The 25001-nt window shown below is 46.9% G+C and overlaps 1 protein-coding gene across 4 annotated transcripts in view; it reads right to left on the bottom strand.

Annotated features, from left to right (window-relative positions):
• ASTN2 (astrotactin 2) overlaps positions 1-25001 on the bottom strand; it is a 1044864-nt gene that overhangs the window by 55586 nt on the left and 964277 nt on the right. For all 4 annotated transcript variants that reach the window (XM_070375013.1, XM_070375014.1, XM_070375012.1 and 1 more), the window contains one exon: positions 5431-5572. In XM_070375013.1, the coding sequence (XP_070231114.1) occupies positions 5431-5572 (142 nt within the window). The remainder of the gene's footprint in view (positions 1-5430; positions 5573-25001) is intronic.

Below are 25001 nucleotides of genomic sequence, written 5' to 3'. Positions count from 1 at the left end.
ACCCTGAGCCTCTGGTCCCCCTGTGGGTGTGGGCATGGGGTTGCAGGACCCCGGCTTCCTTGGCATTCCTCTCACAGAGCTGAGGCCCAGAAGGGGAGGGCAGGCCTGCGGCGAGCCTCCGAACGTGTGGAGATGAGCCCCCACCCCAGGAATTAGGCCTGGCTGCTGCTGTGTTTGCTCAGGACCCTTTGGCAGTCGTCCATGCTCAGAGAAAGGCAAGGCGGCCAAGCAAGACAGAGGCTAATTACCTCAGATAATAGGAAATTGGGGAGCTGCGACAAAAAGGGTGTCTAGGCCTCTGGCCAGGCGAGGGCAGAAGCGATGGATGCAGCTGGGTCTGACCCTTCCGCCTTGAGCGGCAGTCCCTGCTCAGGGTCACCCTCCGACTCCAGCAGCCCAAAGGCGCCGGAGCTGGGCACAGTCAGAGCTGCCGGGGACCCGCGCCCTCTGCTGCTCTTTGTTTTCATTCAGAAGTAAAACAAATGAAACAAACAAGGAAATTCAATTTAAACTGGCCTGAGTGCTGATGTTATACCAGGGTGAGCTTAGGACAAAAAAAAAAAAAGGAAAAAATCAGACTTGACTTTGACTCCTACAGTCAGTCTCAACTCTGTGGTGCTGTGTAAAGTTACATGGATGGAGAGGCTGTGAAAGCAATTTGCCTTCCTAGGGTGGGGTGGAGAGAGGGAGTGGGGGTAAACGGGGGCCAGAGAGAGAGAGAGAGAGAGAAGGATGAACCAGAACTCGAATAAGCAACAGGACTAAGCAACTGAGATACACATATGCGTGAGTGCCTGCTAAGTCACTTCAGTTGTGCCTGACTCTTTGTGACCCAATGGACTGCAGCCCACCAGGCTCCTCTGTCCATGAGATTCTCCAGACAAGGATACTGGAGTGGGTTGCCATGCCCTCCTCCAGGGATCTTTGGATTCAGGGATCGAACCCACATCTCTTAAGTCTCCTGCACTGCAGGCGGGTTCTTGACCACCAGCCCCACTCGGGAAACCTGACACACACAGAGAAGCACAAATGAAGAGAGTAACACAGAGAAAGGCAAAGAGGGGATGACTGGAGGGTGGCAGACAAAGACAGTAAGCTATGCGGAAGATATTCACACAAGAGGCAGAACAAAAAGCCAGGAGAGATGGACAGAGGGGCAGAGAGGCATGGCAGGGTACAGCAAAAGTGAGAAGGTAAGAAAAGTTGGAAGAGCAAAAGCCCAGGAGGAGAAGCGAGAGAATGAGGAAAAAGTCCCAATGGCAGAAGGATGCATATCGAGAAATCTCTAGCTGGGGTGGGTTTAATCCATCTTCATTTTGAAGACACTGAACGTGTGAAACAGGAGAGGATGTGAACATCCCGCCCAAGGTCCCAGAGACAGAAGTGGTGGTTGTGGGGTGTGAACCCAGACTTTCTGACTGAGACACCGTGCCTCTGGGCCTAAGCATCCGAACTCTTCCATCACCTCTTCTGGCAGCCATGGATGGAGGGTTTGATGTCCACCTGTGCTTAATTAAAACTCGGGAGTCTGCACTCATGCTCTTTTTTATCAGCCTGCTGCTGCTGCTGCTGCTGCTGCTGCTAAGTCACTCCAGTTGTGTCCGACTCTGTCCGACCCCAGAGAGGGCAGCCCACCAGGCTCCTCCATCCATGGGATTTTCCAGGCAAGAGTACCAGAGTGGGGTGCCATCGCCTTCTCCCTCTTTTCAGCCTGCTGCTGCTGCTAAGTCACTTCAGTCGTGTCCGATTCTGTGTGACCCCATAGACGGCAGCCCACCAGGGTCCCCCGTCCCTGGGATTCTCCAGGCAAGAACACTGGAGTGGGTTGCCATTTCCTTCTCCAATGCATGAAAGTGAAAAGTGAAAGTGAAGTCACTCAGTCGTGTCCTACTCTTAGCGACCCCATGGACTGCAGCCTACCAGGCTCCTCCGTCCATGCGATTTTCCAGGCAAGAGTACTGGAGAGGGGTGCCATCGCCTTCTCCTACTTCTCTCCAAATGATCCTAGATGCTCATTCTTCTCAGGACCAGTGGGACTCCCAGCTTGCCTCTTAAAGAGTAGCTCTTCCCAGATTATCCTGGGGGAAAAAAGAGACACTGAAAACCAGCAACTGGGTCAAAGAGAATGAAAGAGGAAGAAGAAAAAGAAACTAACATTTCCTGCAGACCTCCCCCACATGCCGTGCATTCTGGTAAACCCCATTCATGGAGTTTCTTCATGCTCTTCTGTACAAGTCTATGAGATCAGAAGATTCCCAGCCCCCTTTCCCAGGGGGAGGAACTGTTGTCTAGAGCAGTAACCCAGGGCCTTCCCAGGGGCCAGCCGTGGGTACAGGACAGCAGCAGGATGTACACCCAGCTCCGCTCATCTCCGAAGCCTGAGCTCTTTCCACTGCCACATGTGGCCTTTTTGGCCCAAGAGGAAGAAAACTCATTTTGGTTAGCAATGAGCAAGCAGAAAATGCAAAACCCCAAGAACTGACATTGAAACTCTTTTAAAACTGGAGACTTGAGTCGGTCAGACTTCAGGGGAGGAGAGCCGGCAGTGGGGTGAGAGACGGGTCCAAACAACATGCTGGCTCCTTGTCAGAGCGGCCCGCATCCCAGACAGGTTAATATAACTGGTTTCAGAAAGAAAATAAAGAAATGTTCAGCGTTAGGGATGACAGGCTCATGACGAGCACGTTTCCAGGACAGGAGAAGAAATGATGCTCCTGCTTTGAGAGGTGGGGGGGATGTTGGTAAAGAGGAACGGAAGAGGTTAGGGAAGGTACTCATCACTCCTGGAGGATGGCAGCTTATGTGTCAGCTCTCGGGGTTAATTGCTCTTGGGGTTCCATAAAACATTCCCTCTCTTGACATAACGGGCCTGTAGGACTCCAGCCTGGGTAATGCTGAGTCCCCACAATGTCACCCAGAGACAGGGTCACTACTCACGTCTCAGCAGACAGGAACCACCTGCTGGCGCTCTGTCCCTGTCTGCTACATCTTCTCTCCCAGCAGTTGGAGAATGCAGGGGGAGGGAGTTGAAATTCATTACTCCAACAGCAGGGGCAGCAAGCACGATAGAGATAACAGCTAACCGTCCTCACACTCCTACTGGGGGCTTGTGACAAAGTGAGGAATTTTGGGGTGTTACTAGCTCATCAAATCCTCCCGGGCTCCCAGCAAACCAGACACCATATTGTCTGATTTACACACGGAGGGAAATGGAGGCTGGAAGGTTGAGAAGTTCCCTCAATGCCAAACAGCTGAGGAAGTGCAGGGTGGAGGTCTGCCTGCCTCCAGTCTATGCCCTCAATAAGGGGTGGAGGTCAGAAGTCAGGCAGCAGGAACTCTTTCCAAAATGCTGCTTTCTTCATATGATCATAGCCTTTAGACTTGAAGAGGATCATAAAGCTCTTAATCTCGTCGCATACTTGTATTTCACAGATGCAGTGACCCCAAAGCTCAAGGGATTAGCATCAGAGTTTACTGATTAAGAGGCTGCAGATTCATGCTCCAAAGACCTAAATGCCAAGTCATTGCTGAAGGCCTGAGGTAAACACTACCACGGCTGTAAAAGTTGCCCACACGTCCCACTGAAAGATGTCTATAACCCATTGTACTTTAGGGATTCCATTCCTAGAGTTCTTGCTGTCCCTGACTGATCCTGCCTTTCTGTATAAAATAAAACCTGGGCCCCAACATCTATGACACAGTCATTGGCAGGGCCCAGGTCAGAAGCCTGATTTCCATCTCATGGTGATATACCTGAGTCTGGAGCATGAACACACTGAGTGTTACAATGAGCCTGAATATGTCAAGAGCTGAAAAGAGCCCAGTGGTCTTCAGAAGAGTCACGGTCTTCCACAGAAAATAGGGATGGGATACGTTTTGGAGATGAGGAGTAGGTGCTCAGTCCACCAGCGAAGCCCTTTGGAGATGGGGGACATTTACAGATCATGAGGGGCTACCCTGGCGGTTCAGGTAGTAAATGATCTGCCTGCAATGCAGGAGACCTAGGTTCGATCCCTGGTTCGTCCTTCCTTTCAAGTTGGGAAGATCCCCTGGAGAAGGAAATGGCAGCCCACTCCAGTGTTCTTGCCTGGAAAATCCCATGGACAGGGGAGCCTGGTGGGCTACAGTTCATGGGTTCACAGAGTTGGACACGACTGAGCAACTAACACATACATACACATGGCTTACTGAGCACATACTTAGACACTCTGCTAAGGTGTTCCTTATTGAATTCTCATGCAGATCTACAACCTGAGTTTTATTATTTCAGCTTTACTGAGGTTCATAGAAGCAAAGTGACTTAAGGCCACACAACTAAAAATGTCAAACCCGGATTTGAATCCATGGTCTGTGGTCTTTCATACTACCATTAGATTTTAAGTTATCTGAGGATAGAGATTTTGTCTTGGGCACATTTATACTTGCTTTCTAACAGTGCCAAGACATAGGAAATATTTAGACAGGTCTATTGAGTAAGTAAATGAGTATAAGTGAGTAAATAAAAATGTGAGTGAATTAAAGGATGAATAAATAAGTGAAAGAATGATGGAGTATAAGAATGAATGGATAGATAGATGAATGGGATGGATGGATGGATAAAGGAAAGAAGAAAGGGGGAGATAGATGGAGAGATAAACAGTGGATAGATGGATAGATAAGCAAATGAATCAATGAATAAAAGAAAAAATATGAGTGAGCTGAATAATTAATTGGTCAACAGTGCCGTAGTCAACAATGGCAGCTTTCCAGATGGGAGAGGGAGGTGGCTTACGGCTTCATAATCAGAGAATGAAGAGAGCAGGTCTCTAGAACTCTCTGTTACAGCTCTGTGGCCGCATATGAATGAAGAAACACTCACTGAGTTGGGAAACAAAGACAATGAGCCCCTTTCCCCTCGGAGATGAACAGGTGAGTCTCAGATGAGTCAGCGTTTGCATCTCCAGACATTGGGATGCAATGACTCTGTGCAATACTCTATGAAACAGTTATAATGGTACTATTACTAAGGGTCTGGATGGACCTATAGTGAAAGAGTATATGTATATCCTACAAATGTATATAGACTTTAGATATGCTGATCTACCATCTTTCAGAGGGGATGTCATGAAATTGAGAAAAGAACACCACGCAGAGACTCCTGTCTCTGCCCTCCTTGCAGACTTGCTGTGCCCCCTCTCTGGCCTGCTGTTTCTTCCTCAGTAGGAGGAATGGTTCTGAGTAACTGGCTTCCTAGGGCCCTTTAGCACTAGCAGTGTTTGATTCTGTGACTCACTGTGGTGATATTTCTAAATCTTAGCCTATCAAGGTGCACACACAGACTGGTCTATAAAACACTTGGCTGGCCTGGACAGATTACTCATGCCTTGCCTCCCAGACTACTTAAACTTTTCCTGTCTGCTTCACGCTCCCCACATACAAAGTACGTCTTACTTGTAGAGACCGTCGGGCTCCAGACACTTGAAGATGACGGAGTAGATACTGACTTCAGGGACCTCTCCATGGCTTCGACCAGCTGCTACACAAGATGTGCCCAGGCCAGAGAGTAAGTCATCGGCAAAACTCAGGAATTCTCCTGGAGGGAGACAAAGAGAGATGAGCTCCCCAGCTCAGGCCTTGGTGAGCAGACATTCTTGCTGTTGTCCAAACCCATCCAACGTCTGGATACCATTATTAAGAGGATTAATGGACAGAACAAGCACAGGATATGAAAATGACACAGATCAGGGTCTACTCCTGATGACTCTTTGCTTAAATTTCTGTCTGCATTTTCTCAAGTGTGACATGAGATACTAATACCTACCTTTATAAGATTCTAGCAAAGCTCAAATGAGCTTACTGTGCAATGAAAATGCTTGACAAGGCAACAGGAGGACAGTGCTCTCTGTCTAGAGTAACTATTTTGGCCTTGTCGCTGCCATTTACTTCCTCTCCCCTTCTTCAGCAAGCTTCTTTGGAGTTGCAGTTTCCTTGCTCGCATGATGAAGGTGTTGGACTAAGGATGTCAAACAGGCCTCATGTCACATGGTCACTGTTACACATCGGTACTGGCTTCATGGTGTGTTATGCTGAGCTGGACTGAGACTGTTACAGCTAACAGGGAAAGAGTTCCATGACTGATTAGTGATGAAGCTCATGAGACAGGAAGGGACAGTAGACGAGCAAGTGCCTTGGACCCCGTGATTCCCAAACGTTGGTCTAGCCATTGGATTTTAGGAGGCTGCTGAAGTTTACTAGAAATAGGGCTAATCAGAAAGATGAGATGGGCATTCCTGGTGGCTCATTGGCAAAGACTCCACCTGCCAATGAAGGGGACACAGGTTTGATCCCTAGTCTGGGAAGAGCCCACTGCCCTGGAGAAACTGAGCATGCGTACTACAGCTATTGATCCTGTGCTCCAGAGCCCAAGGGCAGCAACTACTGAGCCCGTGAGCCACAGCTATGAAAGCCCACGCACCTAGAGCCCACGCTCCACGACATGAAGACGCACAGCGAGAGGCCCGCGCACTGCAGCAACAAGTAGACCCTGTTCTCCACAACTGAAGAGCCCACGTGTAGCAGGGAAGACCCGGCACAGTCAATAGAGTAACAATTTTAAAAAAGTGAGCAGATACATCTTTCTATAAAATAAAAGAAGGGAAGATGAAGACTAGAAAGAATAACTAAACATCTGAAATCTTGGGATCTAGGCTTAGCCTAGAATTTGCTGTATAACTTTGGACAACTAAATTCCCATCTCTGTACTCCAGTTCTCTCCTCTGAAAAGTGAAGGTACTACAGTCACTGTTTGGATTTCTGAGAACATAAAATAAAAACAGCTGTGCACAAAGATTAAGTTATGAGGATAAACACTGTGGTTCTACTTACACTAGCAAGGATTCTAAGCCAGCTAAATATTTAATGATAGCAAGACAGTAATATTAACTATAGGTCAATGATGCAATGAAATATTTTATAGTCATCAAAAATAACATTGAGGAAAACAAAGTTATTTGAAAGGATATCCATAGCACAGTAAGTTAAAAAAGAACAGTTTACATTATTACAGAATAATTTAATTTTTGGTGGAAATTTTACATGTATATCTGTCTTAAAAAAGGAATAAGATATAGAAAATGCATAATATGACTTTGGAAAGTGAGATAATGGGTACTTTCTCTTTTAGTTTTGCTTATCTATCTTTTTAAAAATTATCTACAATGGACATGTATTGCTTTTGCAACAAGAAAAAAAAATCAATGAAAATTACTTAAAAATTAAAGTAAATGAGCCAGACTAAATGGCCTCTGGGGCTTCCCTCATAGTTCAGTTGGTAAAGAATCTGCCTGCAGTGCAGGAGACCCGGGTTCAATCCCTAAGTTGGGAAGATCCCCTGGAGAAGGAAATGGCAACCCACTCCAGGATTCTTGCCTAGAGAATCCTATGGACAGAGGAGTCTGGCAGGCTACAGTCTGAGGTGTCAAAAGAGTCGGACACGACTTAGCAAGTAAACCACTAAACCACCAAACGGCCTCTAAGTCTTCCAGTTCTAAAACAAGATGATTTTAGAGGCAAGTGAGGTACTACATGTAATATGTGATATGAAATGAGATGAGGCTTCCAAACTGCTGACTCCTTGTTCTTCTTCATGCGTGATATGGAGGGCTTTGCACTCTTTTCCTTACTTAGATTCTCAGCAATAAACAAGAGGAGGACGTCTGTTCAACTGTCTTCTCTCCATGTGGGATTAAGGACGATCCAACATGGTAGAATCATCATGAAACAGTAACACTGGCCGTGTGTCTGGGAAGACATGGCACTTCTCTACCAGGAAACTGAGTGGACAGAATTTACAGATCACTTCCTTTTGGTCTTTTAAAGAAGAGTTTCACCTTCACTCACAAGTGAGCCATGTGACAGTCATCTGACTGAGCCGTCCACATGACCCTGGGGTGATTCAGACAGTCAACAGTTCTAAAACACGTTTGTCCCTGCGGTCCAACAGTGTATGTCTGATGTGTCTTTTGTTTCCTGCTTTTTACAAAGAAAAAAAAAAAGCAGACTTGATACATACGTGCCAGAGCAAGTGTCTGAATCAGGCTAAAGTCAGGACATACAAGTTCAGCTGCTATTGCCAGACAGACTTGGGACTGAATTTGAGTTCTAACAATTATTACAAGTCCCTTAACTTCTCAAGTCTCAGTTTGCCTTTCTGCAGCAAAGGGTCAATGACTCTTATGAGATTGGAGTCTAGAAAGAAAGGCTGAGTCCAGGAAGAAAGTCTGTTTAGAATCAGAGGTTTGGTCCCACCCCTGCCCCCCGCCCAAAAAAAATTGTGGAGGTAATTGAAATGCTTTTTATCACCAATTTTGGCATCCCTGTGTTTTCTGTAGGCCTCTTATATCAAGCTTCTTCCATAATAAAATCATAATCCAAAGATGTCTTCCAATTGGTACCAAAGCAGAATAATATATGGGGTGAAAAATAAAGGAGAAAAACAGGAGACTATTCACTGGATGGAGTGAGGGCTTTGTTTCTCGTGGTTTTTCAGGATTCCAAGTCTGGCTGCTTGCAATTGTTTTCTTTGAGCTTGAATCCATGTCTGTCTGCTTTTCCATTTGCTTCCAGATAGCCATAGAAAGAGTTGGCCCTCAGTGAGGGAATTCAGTATGCTGTGGCCTGTATTAACTGTCTTCAAGCCAAAAGATGGTTGACATTCAATTTCAAATGGACATAGTTTTCCAGACATTTCCATGCATTTCAGAATAACTTAGACCATGGATAAAAGCCCCACTGGTCAGTAAGTTCAGCACACGTCTCAGTTTATAGGTTTAGTTCAAGGAAAGAAACTGGATAACATGGAGTAGATGAACTAGTCATGCCAAACACATGATGATGATGCTTAGTGTTCAGTTCTGTTTGGGACTATACACACATAATAACCGTCCAAACAAAAGCAGTTACTATGAAGGAAATGGATATTTTCACACCAACCTTTGTTTTTCCCATTTAATTCTCACAAAATTCAGTCTTCAGGAGTTAAATGTTAGTATCTCTGTGATAAAGCTAAAGTTAAGCTCACAAACTTAGGAAGAGAGAGAGCTGAGATTTGAACCCATATCCTCCTAAATTCCAAAGCCATTCTTTGATGATACGCTGCCTCCTAGAGAAAGTTCAAAAAACCAATAGTGTTAGAAAGGGAGCTTTCTCAATTCCTTTCGAATTGCAGTTGAATTCGTGCCACTCTCTTAGCTCTACGGGCTTGGGAAATGAAACAATAAAAGAAATGGTCCCTGACCTTCCACAGCTTGTAATCTGACAACAGGAAGGGTTGTTAAATACAAGAACAGACCCATAAAGTAAATTGTAAGATTGCTTGCGTTGGCACTCTATTCCAGAAGGTTTCAATGCAGCCTAGAAGGAGACAGGTGAATGCAGCGACCCCTCACTGTCCTTCCTCTCCCCATGAGGGTGCGGGGTGGCAAGAAAGGCCTGGGGGCTTCTCCGAGTACAAAGGTGAATTTGTGCAATTCAACATATGCACTGTGGTATCACGGTATACTACATTCCCTGTCTGGCAGCGGTATAATTGAATGAACAGCAATAAAGTGCAGTGGTTAAGAGGTTGGGCTCTGCATTTACACTGCCTGGGGCTAAATCCTGGTACATCCCCACTTACAATTTGCTTTGGACAGGTTCCTTGACTCTCCACGTCTATTTTTATCATATGTTAAATGGGTAGAATAATGCGATCTAATTTAACAGCATTGTTGTAAATATCACATAAAATATTATATATGTATGCTGTTTACAAACCAGTTAGCACGATGTCTGGCATACAGTGACAGCTCAAAACAGAAGTCAGCTATGAGTATTGTTTTTGTTATTATTGTTGCTGTCATCACAATAGAGGAGAGATACAAGGACCACCAGGGATTATTTTTACCCAGCCTGCTCCTCTTCCAGGTGACAAAACTGAAGCCCAGATAAAGTGGCCGTGCCCACGGCCGTACACAAAGTGGGAGGCAGCCCTGGAACAAGCTTGGCCTCTCAACTCCTAGAGCCTGTGGGACAAGTCCTGCCATTGAGCATATGCGATAAAATCTCAACTCCTAGAGCCTATGGGACATTCCTGCCATTGAGCATATGCGATAAAATCTCAACTCCTAGAGCCTATGGGACATTCCTGCCATTGAGCATATGCGATAAAATCACTGAGAACAGAAGAGCTTCCGCAGCTGCTCAAGCAGCCTGAGCGCCTCAGTTTGTGACCAGCTTTAATCAACACGCATGTGAACCACATACGCTGGGCTTTGCCTATGTGCCGGGCCCTTTACATGGCACACAGCTCCACCCTGCCATCGTCTCACACTTGAAACCTCCGAGGACAATAGAAAGCCCAGGAAAGACAGAAGGCATTCCATAGACTTCACGTATGTAATGCAGTCCGGTGGTTTGTGAATTAGAGCATCTAGACCTCCAGGCAGGAGGAAGAAACAGTGGATGTGGTGGGGGCTGAAGTTGGTCTCCTGTGTACCCACCCCAAACTGCAACCAGATCAACTCCAGTTTGATCTATCTTATAGACCAATGGCCCATGTTTTATTTAGGTTGGGAATAAAGACTGTCTTTTAAAAATCTTGGCTTAAAAGTTTTATTGCTTAAAATGTTTGACTCTTAAAACCCTGCCGCATTCCCTGATAGAAATTCAGAGGCTCGGGAATGTTATTAATACACCCCCGTTCGAGGATTTGCAGCTACCTTCGCTCAGAGTCCAGAACCCCAGTCCGGCTCCCCCGCCTCTGAGCGCTGTGCGCCTTCCCCCAGGACACTGCTCGGGCTACCTCAGTCCCCTCTTTCCCGGAACGTTGTCATGGCCGCATGGCAGAAGCCTTCTAGACCCAGGCGGCTACTGCCACCCGGCCCACGCCTGTGCCAGACCACCCTAACATTCTTTTTCTGTTTCCTTTCCTTGAAAACAGACAGGGAGTTGGGAGCCGCTGAACAGGAATGTGCCTGTTCCCCATTATGGCCCTTCTGGGGCTGTAACCTGAGTGGGCTCGGGCCAGACCCCCACACATTTCTTGATCCACTCAGGCCCAAGCCTTGCTCTCGTTACCATCCGCAGAAAAGGTCAATCACGATTGTGCTGAAGCTTCAGAACCAACCCAGCAAAGCACAGAGTGATTTTCCTGAAGGCCCACCTCCTCTGCCTCAGTGGTCTCTCCCCCTCCCCTTTCATCACTGCCTCGGTCCTCTTCCTCCTGGTTCGCCCTCTCCTTCTCCTCCTCCCTCCCTCTCTCCTCTCTCTCTCTTGCTTCTGATTGAGTTGAGGTCACAGTCAAAGCCGGCCATGAGAGCAAATTGAAAACAGGTTGGGAGAAAAGCAGCAAAGAAATTCCAAGATGGAAGGGGCTGGGGCAGTGAGTTATTTAGCCCAGGTGGGGAGAAAGGTCCCGGCTCTGAACGCCACGCTCTTTTCAGGAAACGCTGAGGGGATTTAGAGGCCACCCTGGGCCTGGCCTCTCTCTAACCCGCAGACGCTCTTCACTGCAGTGCCCAGGGAGCAGCAGAGCTCTGCATCTCCCCCACATTTTCTTTACTTGGGCAAATGTAGAAGTTCATTCTGAGACCTTGTCAGTGACAAAATGCATCTTCGAGGGCCTCACGCTGTTCAGCTGCAGTCGGTTTGTTTCTTCTAAAACCTAATGTTATTTTAAATCAGAAGAACTGGTTGCAGGATGCTTCTCACACTTGCTGTCATGGCAGTATGAGCTAGGAAAAAGAGATTGGGTTGGGGGGGCAGACAAGACCTGCTTTTGAAGCCAGGCTCCACCACTAATGAACTACATTATCTAGGGATGGATGATTAAACTCTCCAAGACAACTTCTTCATCTGGAAAGTAGAGGATCATCAGAGAATCAGCAAGGAATAAATGAGATAATGTATGCAGTATACCTGCTACATGAATGGTTTACCAATGTTAGAGCTCCCTCCCCCATGCTACCTCATCCTCATCGTATCTCATCAATTTGCCAGATGACAAACTCTTTAGTGGTCAGACTCAGCTGCTTTCAGATACATTACATAATACCTAATTCCTTATCACCTACCCTCCCTTCTTTTTTTTTTTTTCCTGCAAAATGAAGTAATTTTAATAAGAAGGACAGAAGGTAGGCAATCAAGGAGGCAAGGGAAAAGAAGATGTTTCTTTAGCTCTTAGTGCTAGACAGTTTTATGTAATTCCCTTGATTAAACATTCATAACAACCCTGGCTTGATTAATATTCAATTCTGTGGCCACCTGATGCAAAGAACTGACTCTCATTGGAAAAGACCCTGATGGTGGGAGAGATTGAAGGTGGAAGGAGAAGGGGACGAGAGAGGATGAGAAGGTTGGATGGCATCACTGACTCAATGGATGTGAGTTTAAGCAAGCTCTGGGAGCTGGTGATGGACAGGGAAGCCTGGAGTGCAGCAGTCCATGGGGTCACAAAGAGTCGGACACGACTGAGTGACTGAACTGAACTGATTAATATTCAGTAAAACCTAATGAACTAGGTTAATTGTGTATTTACAAATGAAGGAACAGGTTCAAAGAAGGTTGAATGCCTGGCCTAACAAGATCCACCTGGGAACAGTAGCATAAAGGCCAGAACCAGAACACTCCCCGTCCAAAGTCTATGTTTTTCCTAGTACGTATCTGCCTATGGACAGCAAGATGCTTCTGGTGGGAGCTGTGTTTTGCTCGCCTCTGTGTTGCTAGTACCCAGCACAGGGCTGGCCATGTAGGTATTTGTGGAATTCTAGGGAATGGCAAACCACTTCAGTATTCTTGCCTTGAAAACCCCATGAACAGTATGAAAAGGCAAAATGATAGGATACTGAAAGAGAAACTCCCCAGGTCAGTAGGTGCCCAATATGCTACGGGAGATCAGTGGAGAAATAACTCCAGAAAGAATGAAGGGATGGAGCCAAAGCAAAAAGAATACCCAGCTGTGGATGTGACTGGTGATAGAAGCAAGGTCCGATGCTATAAAGAGCAATATTGCATAGGAACCTGGAATGTCAGGTCCATGAATCAAGGCAAATTGGAAGTGGTCAAACAAGAGATGGCAAGAGTGAATGTTGACATTCTAGGAATCAGCGAACTGAAATGGACTGGAATGGGTGAGTTTAACTCAGATGACCATTATATCTACTACTGCAGGCAGGAATCCCTCAGAAGAAATGGAGTGGCCATCATGGTCAACAAAAGAGTCCAAAATGCAGTACTTGGATGCAATCTCAAAAACGACAAAATGATCTCTGTTCATTTCCAAGGCAAACCACTCAATATCACAGTAATCCAAGTCCATGCCCCAACCAGTAATGCTGAAGAAGCTGAAGTTGAACGGATCTATGAAGACCTACAAGACCTTTTAGAACTAACACCCAAAAAAGATGTCCTTTTCATTATAGGGGACTGGAATGCAAAAGTAGGAAGTCAAGAAACACCTGGAGTAACAGGCAAATTTGGCCTTGCAATACGGAATGAAGCAGGGCAAAGACTAATAGAGTTTTGCCAACAAAATGCACTGGTCATAACAAACACCCTCTTCCAACAAGACAAGAGAAGACTCTATACATGGACATCACCAGATGGTCAACACCAAAATCAGATTGATCATATTCTTTGCAGCCAAAGATGGAGAAGCTCTATACAGTCAGCAAAAACAAGACCAGGAGCTGACTGTGGCTCAGACCATGAACTCCTTATTGCCAAATTCAGACTTAAATTGAAGAAAGTAGGGAAAACCACTAGACCATTTAGGTATGACCTAAATCAAATCCCTTATGATTATACAGTGGAAGTGAGAAATAGATTTAAGGAGCTAGATCTGATAGATAGAGTGCCTGATAATCTATGGAATGAGGTTCATGACATTGTACAGGAGACAGGGATCAAGACCATTCGCATAGAAAAGAAATGCAAAAAAGCAAAATGGCTGTCTGGGGAGGCCTTACAAATAGCTGTGAAAAGAAGAGAGGCGAAAGGCAAAGGAGAAAAGGAAAGATATAAACATCTGAATGCAGAGTTCCAAAGAATATCAAGAAGAGATAAGAAAGCCTTCTTCAGTGATCAATACAAAGAAATAGAGGAAAACAACAGAATGGGAAAGACTAGGGATCTCTTCAAGAAAATCAGAGATACCAAAGGAACATTTCATGCAAAGATGAGCTCTATAAAGGACAGAAATGGTATGGACCTAACAGAAGCAGAAGATATTAAGAAGAGATGGCAAGAATACACAGAAGAACTGTACAAAAAAGAGCTTCACGACCCAGAAAATCACAATGGTGTGATCACTGACCTAGAGCCAGACATCCTGGAATGTGAAGTCAAGTGGACCTTAGAAAGCATCACTACAAACAAAGCTAGTGGAGGTGATGGAATTCCAGTTGAACTATTCCAAATCCTGAAAGTTGATGCTGTGAAAGTGCTGTACTCAATATGCCAGCAAATTTGGAAAACTCAGCAGTGGCCACAGGACTGGAAAAGGTCAGTTTTCATTCCAATTCCAAAGAAAGGCAATGCCAAAGAATGCTCAAACTACCGCACAATTGCACTCATCTCACACGCTAATAAAGTAATGCTCAAAATTCTCCAAGCCAGGTTTCAGCAATATGTGAACCGTGAACTTCCTGATGTTCAAGCTGGTTTTAGAAAAGGCAGAGGAACCAGAGATCAAATTGCCAACATCCGCTGGATCATAGAAAAAGCAAGAGAGTTCCAGAAAAACATCTATTTCTGCTTTATTGACTATGCCAAAGCCTTTGAATGTGTGGATCACAATAGACTGTGGGAAATTCTGAAAGAGAAGGGAATACCAGACCACCTGATCTGCCTCTTGAGAAATTTGTATGCAGGTCAGGAAGCAACAGTTAGAACTGGACATGGAACAATAGACTGGTTCCAAATAGGAAAAGGAGTACGTCAAGGCTGTATACTGTCACCGTGTTTATTTAACTTATATGCAGAGTACATCATGAGAAACGCTGGACTAGAAGAAACACAAGCTGAAATCAAGATTGCCGGGAGAAATATCAATAACCTCAGATATGCAGATGACACCACCCTTATGGCAGAAAGTGAAGAGGAACTAAAAAGCCTCTTGATGAAGGTGAAAGTGGAGAGTGAAAAAGTTGGCTTAAAGCTCAACATTCAGAAAACGAAGATCATGACATCTGGTCCCATCACTTCATGGGAAATAGATGGGGAAACAGTGTCAGACTTTATTTTTCTGGGCTCCAAAATCACTACAGATGGTGGCTGCAGCCATGAAATTAAAAGACGCTTAATCCTTGGAAGGAAGGTTATGACAAACCTAGATAGCATATTCAAAACAGAGACATTACTTTGCCAACAAAGGTTCGTCTAGTCAAGGCTATGGTTTTTCCTGTGGTCACATATGGATGTGAGAGTTGGACTGTGAAGAAAGCTGAGCACCGAAGAATTGATGCTTTTGAACTGTGGTGTTGGAGAAGACTCTTGAGAGTCCCTTGGACTGCAAGGAGATCCAACCAGTCCATTCTGAAGGAGATCAGCCCTGGGATTTCTTTGGAAGGAATGATGCTAAAGCTGAAACTCCAGTACTTTGGCCACCTCATGTGAAGAGTTGACTCATTGGAAAAGACTCTGATGCTGGGAGGGATTGGGGGCAGGAGGAGAAGGGGACGAGATGGCTGGATGGCATCACCGACTCGACGGACGTGAGTCTCAGTGAACTCCAGGAGTTGGTGATAGACAGGGAGGCCTGGCGTGCTGCGATTCACGGGGTCGCAAAGAGTCGGACACGACTGAGCGACTGAACTGATCTGATGAAACCAAACTTCAGTGGCTGAAGCCTGGATCCAGACACATCTCCCTAACACTATCACTGGTCATCAGAGCTTTCTTTTGGGAACCAGGCTGCCTCCTGTGTGGTCTCTTTCAGGAGGGCATAGGACTTCCACGGTGCAGGAGAGAAAGTGAAAGTCACTCAGTCGTGTCCAACTCTTTGTGACCCCATGGACTATACAGTCCATGGAATTCTCTAGGCTAGAAGAGTGGTGTGGGTAGCCTTTCCCTCCTCCAGGGGATCTTCCCAACCCAGGTCTGAACCCAGGTCTCCTGCATTGCAGGCAGATTCTTTACCAGGTGAGCCACCATGGAAGCCCAAGAATACTGGGGTGGGTAACCTACCTCTTCTCCAGTGGATCTCCCCGACCTAGGAATCGAACCTGGGTCTCCTGCATTGCAGGTGGATTCTTTTTTTTGCAGGTGGATTCTTTACCAACGAGCTATCAGAGAAGCCCATAGGAGGGAAGGGACTGCCAAAAAATATAAGGGCTCTGAAAAACGTGATGGTGGTCTAGCCAATATCTACTGAGAGCTCCTACATGACTGGTGTTGTGCTAAGGGGCTTCTGGCTCACCCTCATGAGGCTTCCTGGGTGGGGCAGTGGTAAAACAATCCACCTGCCAATGCAGGAGACGCAGGTTCAATCCCCGAGTTGGGAAGATGTCCTGGAGAAAGAAATGGCAACCCACTCCAGTATTCTTGCCTGGAGAATCCCACGGACAGAGGATTCTGGCAGGCTACAGTCCATGGGGTCACAAAAGAGTCAGATATGACAGAGCACACACATGGCTTCTTGAGGCAGGAGGTACATGCGGACCCCGTGCCCCCCCACCCCCCCGCTAAGCAGTTTGAGTTTGTTCCTTGTGGACAGAAACTCCAAAATATCAACAGCAGGGCAATTGAGAGAGGAGACTGGGCCCTGCCCAGATAAAAGGTAAGAGACAAATATTTCTCATTCTTGAAATCAGGGAAACTTTCCTGACTAGAAAGCTCATTGGAGGTCAAAAGAGGAGTGAAAGGGAAGTCGCTCAGTTGTGTCCAACTGTTTGTGACCCCATGGACTGTAGCCTACGAGGCTCCTCCATCCATTGGATCCTCCAGGCAAGAATACTGGAGTGGGTTGCCATTTCCTTCTCCAGGGAATCTTCCCAACCGAGGAATCGAACCCAGGTCTCCCACATTGCAGGCAGACGCTTTACCCTCCCCAGGGAAGGTAAACCCCAGGGAAACCAGGCGAGCCACCAGGGAAACCCCAAAAGGGGAGTGATGCCAAGCTACCCAGAGGCCTCTCTGCTGGGATCCACCTTGGCTGAGAGATGCCCACACACACTTGGGAGAACACTGAGATATACCAAATACGGTCTTAGAACCAGGCAAATCAAAATGACTGGCCAAAGGCAAACCCAGAAGAAATGCCCCATGAAAGTGATTTAAGCTACCACAAGGGCATGACTCTCTGAGTCTGCCCATGTGCCTATTCACACATACTGCACTCTTTTCCCTCCTAATAAACATTTTACTTATTTCACTACTTTCTGTCTTTGTGGGAATTCTTTCCTACAAAGCCAAAGGGTCAGGGTCTTGTCCCTGCCCACTGGTCTAGTGGCTAGGATTTGCTAGTCTCACTGACTTGGCCTGTCCCCAATCTCTGGCAGGGAACTGAATCCCTGCTTCAGGCCACTGTTATTACACCCTAGATTACTCATGCCAGCCCTGAAGTGGACATCTGTAGGCTTGACCTGCTCTAAAACCTGCCTCCTGCTACTTAGAGCATGCTGGCTTTCCACCAGGGAGCCAGCTCTCCCCCGATTTTAGTCTATATGATTTAGGTGATCAATGGCATGATAGTTCATGTTGGAGACCAGCAAGAGGTAAGAAGTGACCAGGCCTGATCTATCAGACTAACTCCTGGGACAGAGACCAAGTCCTGATGACATCATTTGAAGCCTTGGATCAGCTGGGTCTGCAATTAGATATACCCTTGAATATTTCAAATGCACAACTCAGTATTTTCCCTTTTCTGCCAAAGCTAGTTTCCACTTGTTTTCTGTTACTTGCAACCAGGAGTCCTACCGGATACAAATCCTATGAGGTAGATATGATTGCCATTTTATAAATGAGAAAAAAAAAAAGTGTTCACAGGTCTTAAGCAAGTTGCCCAAGGTCACACTCCATCTAAAATAACAAGGCTGGGCTTCAAATCCAGAGCTGTCAGATGCTCAAACCTGAGCCTTTCCCATCATAAAACACTGTGAGGGCAGAGCACACAAAGATCCTGTTATTCATCAAATCACTGAGTACTTCCAACGTCCTGTTTCCTCTCGCCCTGTCTTCTGACCTGACCGCCTGTGCTCCCTTCCTTACTCACTCACTCCAGCCAGGCTGGCACCCTCTCCCTCCTCCTCCTCTAGGATGCAGAGCATGCTCCTACCACAGGGCCTTTGCACCTGTGGTCTCCATGGCTTGAGAGTTCTTCCCCATGTCTTTGCATAGCTCACTCCCTCTTCTTACTCAGACGGGGGCTGCTTAAATGTCACTTCCTCAGAAAAGCCTTCTTCAGCTACTCAATCTAACTTAATTACTCTCTAGCCCCTATTTCACATCACATACTGATGAGTTACTATACTGCCCACGATATAAGTCCCATGATAAAGAGACTGTTCACTTAGCAAAGTGTCTACATACAGCACATTCTCCATAAACAGTTGTCTAGGGAGTGAGTGTAATTATGGTGCACTGCAAACCGAGCTGCGCTTCCCAGGTGGTGCTAGTGGTAAAGAATCCACCTGCCAGTGCAGGAGATGTAAGAGATGCAGGTTTGAGCCCTGAGTTGGGAAGATCTCCTGGAGAAGGGCATGGCAACCCACTCCAGTAATCTTGCCTGCAGAATCCCCTGGACAGAGGAGCCTGATGGGCTACAGTCCATGGGGTCACAAAGAGTTGGACATGACTGAGGCCACTTAGCACACACACATGTAAACCAAGCTGATGGCTGTGAGCACAACGTGAAGAAGAAGGCTTGCGTTCCTCGGGGACCAGAGCCTGAGTGAAGGGCTTGGGTGCAGATGGTGCATCTGGGAGGTGACTCCGAGAAAACAGGCATGGGGAACGGGAAGGATGAGACAGGGAAGAGGGACAGTCAGCAATGAGGTGTGTCACTGTTTGTCATTGTGAATGATGGGGGCTTGCTTCCAAAGGGACCCTCAAGGAGTGAAGGGAGGGATGCTCCCGCAACTGTTGGGCTAAACGCTGGGGGACTGGAACCCATACCTCCCGATTTCTGACAGCCGTTGGTAGAGAGCCTCCCTGGGGGGAGCCAATTTCCCCACACTCTTTTTAGTATGGCTTGCCCCCAGGCCCAGGGAGCTCAGTCTCATACGAGCCATGGAACAGAAAATGCAAGTGTGCATTTGAGGTCGCTGGCAGCACAAGGTGAGCCTGAGTGCGCACCACAGCTGCAGCTGAAATAACCCTGGGCGGAGAGGCTGTATCACAGCCCCGGCGGCATCTGCTGTAAAGAACCAGTCTCTGCCTTTGAGGAATTGGTAGAAAGAGCAACAGACAAGCCTTCGTCATCAAAGTCCAGGACAGACTTGACAGGTCCACTGCTGAGACAGCCCAGTCAGTTACCGAATGCCCACTGTATGCCAGGGAGAGGGCTACGCACTGTGGGCACGGTCCCGAGCCACTCGGGCGAAGCCCCTCCCTGGGGTGCTCACAGCTTAACAAGGCAGGCTGGCGAGGGCTGCTTTCGTGAGCAACCCTCCGGACAGTCTTGCAACTTGATCCTAATACGGAATTTAATAATATTAAACTCAGCATTAATGTGCACTTGGCTAACAGAGCCTGTCCTTTTCTACAGTTGGATTAATTAAGGCCGTAAAAGCCCTCGTCATCCCCACCATCCCGAGGACCAATGATGCTAATACCTTTGACTGGACGGGCTATTGCTAACATGTGTGAGGAGAGCCGGTCTGGGGAGCAGACTGTAGGGGAGGGGGTGAAAGGATAGCCCCTCACCATCACTCTCGGAGGACCACATGTGTGTTCACTGCCGTCACGGCACTCATCCACCGAGGGCTTTCTTCTCTTCCTTTCCTTTTTAAAATTGCATTCCTAAACATTACACTATTGTGAAGTGGAAAGAACCCCACGGTACAAAATGTGCTTCTCATCAGACTCTCAGTGCCTCGAACACTTCCAAATGTCTCCAGTTTTCATTCAGCGTCTCCTTCTCTGGGCGGCAAGGCAGAAAGCTTGTGTGCTGACGGTGGGCCCGATCAGCTCCTCTGACCGCAGATGTGATGAAACGGCATACAATCTGGCAGAGCTGGGCTATTATTCACATTTGGTCAAGGGGAGAAGAGAAGCTCGGATATTGGGGCACGGTGCCTAACCACACTGCTACTACACTGCAAGGCTGGGACTTGAACCTGGGCTGATCCAATTCCAGAGCCTGTGGTTTTTCCACCACAACATGCACTTCCTAATTGTTCTGTCTCTGTGGGCCTCAGTCTCCATGTCTCTACAGGAGGATGCCAGTATTTACCCTGCAAGGGGCTCAGGAGGAGTGAATTTGATGCAGTCCATAAAAAAATATAGAAGTGCCTTAAAATTTGCAGAGTGACGCATCCGTAAAAGCATGCTGTTCAGGGAAATCCAGAGTGTCAGGTAAGATGATAAAAATGCCAGGGTGGGTGCTTCTGGAGTCAGAGAAGGGAAGAAGAGACCATCCTTTGGGAGGTAGTAAGGATATCGGTGTTCAGCCCCCAGGACACACCAGGGCACACAGACGGTGATGGCAAAGGACCTTCACCAAGCTGGAAACATACCTGCTGGGGACACAGAGGAAAGGAGACAAAGCTGGGGACTGAGGATGCTCCAGAGCAGGGAAACTGAGGCTTAACTTCCTGGGCCTAGAGCTTCCAGAATCTTCTCAGCTCTAGAGGACTGGGTTCCCTTCCTTCATTTCAGCTGAAGTTCCACATCCCCAGAACCTTCTCTCTAAAGAACCCATATTGCCTGCTCTCAGTTACCCCTCCTCACAGAACTTGTGATTTTTTTTTCCAAGGGCTAGTGATAGCCTGCAGTTACTATATTTCTTTGCTTACTTCTTTATTTTCATTTGATCACTAAAATGTTAGTGCCATGGGTTCAGGAGCCTTGTCCATCTTGTTGTATCTTGTTTATAGTCTCCCTAGTGGCTGGCAGAGTGTGGGGGACACAGCAGTCATTCATTAAAGATCCACTGACTGAATGGAGGTGGGTAAGGCTGGTGGCTTCCCTTGTTCAATTCCTGGGTTGGGAAGATCCCCTGGAGAAGGAAATGGCAGTATTCTTGCCTGGAGAATCCCACGTTCAGAGGAACCTGGAGGACTATAGTCCATGGGGTCGCAAGAGTCGGACACGACTTAGCAACTAAGCCACCACCATCACCAAGGCTGGAGAGGTCAGTAGCCAATGACTCAGCCAGGTTTCCAAACATGTTGAGATAACTTGTTTTCGCTCCTCTCCAGTGTCTTTCTGGAAGCATTCCGTGGTCGCCCCTCCATCCAGCAAGCGTCAGGTTGCTCCGCTGGGTTTCCCTGGGGCCCTTGTCTCCACTGTGGTCTTTAACCCACTGTCCTGTCACACCTACTCAGCGCCTCTCTCCCCTGTGGGTTAGGAGGAGCTATGGGAAGGGATCTAGCCTCTTGTTCACCATCTCAGCCCTGTCATGGGCGTGCAGAATAAGCAAGCTGATGAACAAACAGGACTTCCTTTCCAGCTGGAAGGAGGCCCACAACAGGCACGGTGGGTCACGGCTTCCTTATACAGCAAGCTTTGTTTGTTGTACACGTGTGCACAACATAATGATTCGATATTTGTATATATTATAAAGTGATCACCACAACAAGTCTAGCTAACATCCATGATCACATATAGTTAATTTTTTTTTCTCACCACATGACCCAGCAACCCCACTAAAGGGCATATATCCAGAGAAAACCATGATTCAAAAAGACACAAGCACCCCAACATTCATAGCAGCACTATTTACAATAACCAGGACATAGAAACAACCTAAATTTCCATCAACAGATGAGTGAATAAAGATGTGATACATACACACATGGAATATTACTTGGGCAGCAATCTTTGAACTGTGCCAGAGCCATCCCATGGGGCCAGCAGACCTTGTGTGAAAAAGCACCGAATCCAGAGTCAGGGGAAACACGGCAGCCCTGCCTCTTTGAGACACCCTGTGCAGATCAGGTCCTCTCTTTCTGTAGACGCAAATGGCCACGATGGAAAGAAAGGGCATCAAGCTTCCTCCCAATGTGTATCTGATCTGATCTTGCAGCTAATGTCAACATCGCGACCCCTCTGTTTTCCTCTAAAGATCACGTTGCTTCCTCATTCTTAGCTTTCCTGAGCTCTTTGCTAATTGTCAGGTTAACACTCCCTGATACATACATCTCAAGATGCCTCCCTCATTAGTATTCTGGCTTCCTGATCTTTGCTTAGCCCTGGTGTTTCTGTGCAGCCAAGCCTTTGACTGCATCATCTCAGCATTCACAATGGCTGCCCATGAACCCTTTGGCTCTTGCCTCTATGATGAGAAGTGCCTTTCTCTTCCTTCAGCCTTCTCCTTTGCAAAGCCCTTTACAGTTTGCATTGCATGACCCTACCTCTTCATATTTAAGCTTCACGAGTGACGGGTGAGGTGAGCAAACCAAGATGGAAGTGAACAGTCCCATTCTACAGAAAGGAAACTGAAGTTCAGCACAGAGGCTTCCTGACTCCTGATCGAATGCATTGGCAGCCGTTCTCCTGTACAGCCCAAGAGCTGTGTGCTCTTGTTTGCTCACCCACACACTGAGCCCAACCATGACTGACACAGCTTCGCAGCCACCCCGTGAAGTAGGGAAGGAGGCACTCACCCCGCACTCACCCTTACTGAGCCCCCCATGTGTCACTGACTTAGTTATATTTACTAAAACCCCAGTGTCAGGCCCCCTGCGGGGAAGGCAAAGTAGCAGAAAAGGCAATACTTTGCTTAGTCCTGGGTTTGAAACCTGACTTTGCTAAAAGACTCTTCCAATCAACTTAATCTCTCTAAGCCTCCTTTTCTTCATCTGTAAGAAGATGTGAAAATGCCCACATTAAAGGAACAATGGGATCATACTGAGAATTAATGTAGGCAGTCAATACAGTGCCTGGCACATGGTAACCATTCAACCAATGGTGCCCTTATTATCTTTAGTACTATTATAAAAACTACCAATTCACAGACCATTTCATATTGGGTAGGGAGAGAATTCAACAATCCAGAGAAAGTGAATTATCCTCATGAATTTAGCACCTCTTTGTCCTCCCAGACAGAGCTGCACAAACTATGTGCTCATTTAGCATTAAAAAATGTTAAATGCCTAAAGCTTCTTCCCTTTACTAAATATAAACCTCAAGGCCTGGGATTAGCAGATAGCTGGGGATCTCTGGCACATAAGGGGGCCTCTATTTGCCATTCTTCTTTCCCCTTGCAGGCAAATCTAACCTTCAAACCTAGTCTGATCAGGACCCTCCAAAGATGACCTCTGGGGACCCCCATCAAGGCACCAGCGAGGACTGAATGAGACCCTGGGTCCATTTCATTACCCAGTGCACTTCCCACCACACTTGCACACGCATGTATACACAAATACACATGCCTCCCTCATCCCAGCCCTGTGCTCAGGCCCCACAGCAGGGAGCCTCCAGGAGTGTGGGGAGGAGGCCAGCAGAGATGAGTCAGGTTTTCTGGTCGTGCGAGCAACACCATTCCACCGCACTGAGGTGAATCACTGAGAAGGAGGTGGGACCAGAGAGGTGAATTTCCAAGTGAGAGAGACAGAAAGACAGACAGAGAGAGACACAGAGAGAGGAGGAAATGGGGAGGAGCAGAGGAGGACTGTCAGAGAGAACCAGAGCCAGGAAATACTAAGAGACAGAGAGGCTGAAGCGGAAACACAGCTCTAGAGAGGAATAGAGAAGAAGGGAAAAAGGGGTCAAGGATGGGAAAAGAGAGTCCTGGAGAGACAGATACAGGCAGAGATCAAAACCAAGAGAAGTGGAGGCAGGAGGAGACCAAGATGAAGAGAAACAGGAAGGAAAGGAGGAAGGGAGGCAGGACAGAAAGACGGGAGAAATTATCCAAAAAAAGAGAACAGGAGAAGACAAGAAAAACAACAGGGGCAGAGGCAGGGAGGGAAGCGGAGAGGCAGACAGCAGGACGCTGAAGCCCGCGCTGTGAGGTGAGGAGCAGGATGCCCGGTGCTCCCCAGGGCCGGCCAGTGCTCCTCCTCACCCTACTCTCCACGGCCTTGCCTCTGCTCTGACAGAGGAGACAGACCCTGCGCCCAGACAGTGCACGCGGCTCCCTTCCATCCTCAGCTTTGAACCTGAAACCAACACAGTCAGAGACACTGTTTCCCACAGCCTGGCTGGAGGAGGGTGGCCTCAGGGTCCCTCCTAAACCCCACAGGGAGAGGTGACTTTCTGAAGAGGTTCAGAGGCCGGGAGGACTTCCACCAGACACAGGGGCCCTTGAACATCTGCCCAGGGCAAGCTTAGCTCCCCAGGAGCGTTGATCTGGAAGGTAAAGACAGGAGAGTGGGTGGGTGATGGCCATTGTTTCATCTAAATCCTCTCATCTATCCCACCCCCACACAGACTTCTTTTTTTTTTCCACTCTCTATTAAAGTGACTCCCTGGCCTCCCCGTTTATATTAAAATTTTCCTTTAAATAGAGAAGGGGAAACAAGTCCTCTCTTCAGTCCACAATGAAAGCTATAAAAGGGTTCTTAAGCTTGGAAAATTTGGCTGGTCAGTTTTTCCTACTGTTTAATACACGCCTTAAGTTACACTGGATGGGTAAACATGGTTTATAAGTGACTAACTCATACCTAACTCTACAAGTTTATAGCCATATATATTATATATAATAATTTATATAAAGTTTATTATACACATATATCATCTACATTTATATAGCGTCTATAAAAGTATCAGTATATATGCATATGTGCACATACACACATACATATATGTATATTTATATGTACAAACATAAACACACGTGAATACTCACATATACACGTGCTTGTGTATATAAACAATCGCTC

This window comes from Bos mutus, chromosome 8 (genome assembly GCF_027580195.1).
Source record: "Bos mutus isolate GX-2022 chromosome 8, NWIPB_WYAK_1.1, whole genome shotgun sequence".
Classification (NCBI taxonomy): domain Eukaryota; kingdom Metazoa; phylum Chordata; class Mammalia; order Artiodactyla; family Bovidae; genus Bos; species Bos mutus.
The sequence above is the reverse complement of the archived record's forward strand: the minus strand, read 5'-3'. Positions and strand labels throughout refer to the sequence as shown.